Source organism: Trachinotus anak, unplaced genomic scaffold (assembly GCF_046630095.1).
Source record: "Trachinotus anak isolate AG129_WGS33_773 ecotype Australia unplaced genomic scaffold, CSIRO_AGI_Tana_v1 ptg000002l, whole genome shotgun sequence".
NCBI classification, from domain to species: Eukaryota; Metazoa; Chordata; class Actinopteri; order Carangiformes; family Carangidae; genus Trachinotus; species Trachinotus anak.
Genome location: NW_027273853.1, coordinates 13,158,692 through 13,162,640, shown reverse-complemented (window position 1 = coordinate 13,162,640; position 3,949 = coordinate 13,158,692). Strand labels below are relative to the sequence as shown.

Sequence of the window (3,949 nt, the reverse complement as noted above, 5' to 3'; positions counted from 1 at the left end):
ACTCGATTTTTTTTTATGAGTGTGCAGCGCCACTGTAATAGTCCCAGCGTAGATAGGCTGAGATATCTGAGTTGTATCCTAAAAATGCAACAGAGGAATTAGGCCCCGGAAACACCAAAAAAGGATAAGTGGAGAAAAAAAAAACAAAAACATGTCTGCATTTTATTTAAAAATATATGGAGTACGGATTGATGATAATGGGCCAGTCTTTATTATAGGTTGTAAAAAAAAAAAAAAAAAAAAAAAAAAAAATCGGTTTATTAATGGCAGATCATTTACTAGTGCTTTATACAGTAGATCAGTTCGAGCCAATAGTCAATAATAGCCTTTGGGTTTCCAGGTTGTCAGAAACCCTTTTGAGTGCAGTACATCTTTTCTATTGGGTTAGAAAAGTCATTTTCTAATAAGCAGTTCAGTCTGCAGCTATAAATGTTAATCAAGTTTTTACAGTAATTTATCAGACCTGCATCTGTAACTATTTAAAAGTTATTAATTCATAGATTTTAGCCCAGAATCTTACCAAACTCTCTCTAAAGAATCAGAGAGTTTTGTGAAAAGATAAAGCAGGTATCATGCTGAAAGATAAATAACACCAGACATGATGGGTTTTTGTTGTTCTTATATAACTGCAGGTAATTCATCTGTGAAGCATTAGCGTACGATTTAATGCCATTAATATACTCATTAGTTACTATAATTTATAAAGGGTTTATAAAGTGGCATCCACTTCAGCCAAATGAAACGTAACTGGCAGGCCTATGAGGTGAGGCCATTTGTAATCTTCTCAGAAAACACAATAGAAATGTCATCATCTCCTCTGTGTCACCTGAGTGTGGTCTGAGAGAAGCCCAGCCCCATGAACATTAGCTCACTGCAGAGCTCCGACCAACAAAATTTCTTATTGCAAAAGCAAGCAGAAAACAGTTACAAAAGAGGGAGAGCGAGGGACCAGTGGATGACTCAACTAACGGTTCTGGGCATGAAGCAGTAATTATTTGTCTGAAGGAAGTGGTGTGATGTGTTCTTAGACTACAAAAAAGTTCCCACGATTCCATTCATGCCTTCTTTGCATACCTTGCATTCACTTGTTTCCAACCAAACCCAGACACGCTGGGCACACATGCACAACATGTGATTTCCTCACCCATTCAGCCGAACCTCCATGAACAGAAACTGAATGTAATCCACTCAGTCCTCATCTGATACTCTGACACAGGGCTCGACACTTTCACACCGACTTTAAAGAGACTTTTTAGACCTCTGATGACCTTTTATGAATTACGCACACACCAGCAAATGACACTATTTATAACACACTCAAGCAAATTACCTACAATCAGCAGGTGGTATCCTGACGTTTAGCATGCCATTTACAATGTGGACAAACTGCAATCACAACATTTTTCTAGGCCACAGGTGGAACACACCCACATGACAGTTTCTGCAGAGGTCCAACAAAAAGCAGTCCTGAGTTATTTTGAAGCATCATTATGACTCACCTTCACTACTACAACCTGCACTAACTACCACAAGCTGGGATTTCACGAGCTGGTAAGAACAGATTTTTTTATTTACTTCAGTCAGGGTAATGATATATTCCTCTCATAAGTCAAACACTTTTTTTTCACAATTCCGTTGAGAAACTGTTCAGATATATGTAGATTTGTTTTCATTGTTGGCATCTGAAACTTCTGGTTATGTCATTCTTTCCTTGGTGGTGAGAAATTACTTCCTTCTCTGTAACAAAAATGTTTCTTGTGTTCTCAGGAAACAGCAAAAAAGGCACTATAAATGATGGCAGGTAAAAACAAGAACAAAGGATTAGAAGAAGCAACAAATGTAAAAAAAAAAAGTGACTGTTCAGTTCTGTTAAAGATATCTTTTCTAAAATGTTAATGTTAATATGTTTGTGTAGATCATGGAGACCCCTGTGATGGGCAGGAGGCCACCTACTGCATGAATGGTGGGACATGCTACAAAATACCTTCGATGGATACACTTTCCTGTGTGTAAGTTCAATTTTTAAAAAACGTAATTTTCAATCGTCTCAGCTGAAAGAGCAAGGCTTTGGGGACCTTTATCGTTGATGTAGATACACCTGCTGATTTCACAGCATGACAGTATTGTTGACAATCTTTCTCTGTGATGACAGACTGTCTACATTTTTGTGCATCATATCTTACTTCAGGTGCAATGAAGATTACAAAGGCAGCAGATGTGAGCAGTTTCAGCTCCCGAGCAAGGACAGCAATGCAGGGGAGGCAGGGTTAATTGCAGCCGTGGTCATAATTGCCCTCCTCGTCTTAGTGGTGCTGGCAGTTGTTATCTACTACGTACGCAGGTCAGTACATTACGGATGTAGGATTGTCAATTTTCTCAAGATATCTAAAAATAACAATAGGTATTATTGTGCTTCAGCCAGTATATATTCTTGTAAAGCTAATGACCATTACTTGTGTCCACACACAGGATGTTGAAAGCCAAGCAACAGAGCCAACAGAACAACCAGCAACCGTACTGGAGAGTTAAACCAAGAGTATAACCTCTCTTGTGGCGTCTGTTCAGTTTTCTCTTTGGGTTGTGTGTTGGATGATGAAATAATTATATGATGACTATGAAAGACAAATAGATGGAGGAAAAGTGCTGCGCTGACCTTAACTAAAGTCAAGACGGGTGAGGAGCTGATAGCTGATTAATCGTTTCATGAGATTTCTGGATTCCATGGAGTTTGCCAAAGAAAGGTGTAATTCATTAACACACACACACACAGACACACACACAAACAGGGTGTGAGTGGATGAGAACTGAATCACACCTGGCACAGTAGCCTGTTTAACACAGCTAAGACGTTGGCACTGGTGTTACTCGTGTTAAATCACATTTCAATCTTTGTGCTTTGAATGTATTCACAAAGCATAGTCAGACCATGCAAAAACTATTTTGTGAAATATTATTCTAAATATTAAACTAATAATAAGGAATTATGAAACCAACTCTTGTATTAATGAGTGAGTATGCTCAATATGCTATTAGTAAATGTTGTGTAATTGTGTAAATATATGCAATGATCCCTACTGAATAATTTGACTGTGTGATTTCTGGTCGGAGACTACACACACACACACGCACACACATTTGCATTTGTATACATGAGAAGTTCCTGATTGACCAGTCATTCCTCAGCCTCTAAGCTTAACCATCAGCACTTCATTCCTAACCTCAGTCTGTAGCCTGTTCTTAACCTAATCCTAAATCTAATCTTAACCCTAAACCATAATTGCCCCTTGAAGAAGTCAGGACTGTTCAGGATGACCTCACTTTTTAAAAATGTCTTCACTCTGCAGTTTTAAAACACAAACTGGCCTCTCACAAAGCTGGACATGCAGTAACACACACACACACTGCAAACTTAGAAATACACTGTGTGTAGGAGTTTGTATAATTAGCTTATCCCAAGCCATTCATCAGTCCCCTTAAATCTAAAAACAGGGGCACAGGAGATCCCAGGAGTTTTCTAATGAGAATGGTGGCATCATGTCTGCTTCAGTTCAGCTTGCTTAGAAGAGGAATTAAAACTCGTTGGACTGCATTGCCAATAGTTTGTTAGTCTTTCTGTTCTCACACAGTTACAGCCAACTATGGAGGAAAAAAAAAAGACTGGATTTGGACTGCTGACAGTTTAGTTACTCCAAAAAATTCCTGTCACCATTAAGGCAGCAAATTCTGGGATTGTTCTTTATTTGTTAAATTCAAAAACAAAGTCATGATTGTACTTGTGACTGAAGTCAATTTAAACATGAGTGCATTGTGTAAAAGTTATCTTACGTTTTTGTTTTGATTTTCAACAGCGCAACTGTATTAGGTCAACACACAATGGGGTTTTTTCATAAGCATGTCAAGATGCTATGAGGAAATATCTGGGCAGGGTGGGCCCTAAAAGGTCATTACA

General features: G+C 38.4%; 1 protein-coding gene across 1 annotated transcript; it reads left to right on the top strand.

Moving 5' to 3' along the window:
• Positions 1-1,425: 1,425 nt before the first annotated feature.
• LOC139633443 (pro-neuregulin-4, membrane-bound isoform) lies at positions 1,426-3,074 on the top strand. The gene is made up of 5 exons (XM_071499157.1): positions 1,426-1,551; positions 1,768-1,801; positions 1,916-2,009; positions 2,189-2,341; positions 2,470-3,074. The coding sequence occupies exons 2-5, from the start codon at positions 1,792-1,794 to the stop codon at positions 2,540-2,542; spliced, it is 330 nt and encodes a 109-aa protein (XP_071355258.1). The 5' UTR covers positions 1,426-1,551; positions 1,768-1,791; the 3' UTR covers positions 2,543-3,074.
• Positions 3,075-3,949: the final 875 nt, after the last annotated feature.

Coding starts and splice junctions, on each gene's coding strand:
- LOC139633443 (XM_071499157.1), top strand. Junction 2,010..2,188: donor ATGGATACACTTTCCTGTGT/GTAAGTTCAATT, acceptor ATCTTACTTCAG/GTGCAATGAAGATTACAAAG. Junction 2,342..2,469: donor GTTATCTACTACGTACGCAG/GTCAGTACATTA, acceptor GTCCACACACAG/GATGTTGAAAGCCAAGCAAC.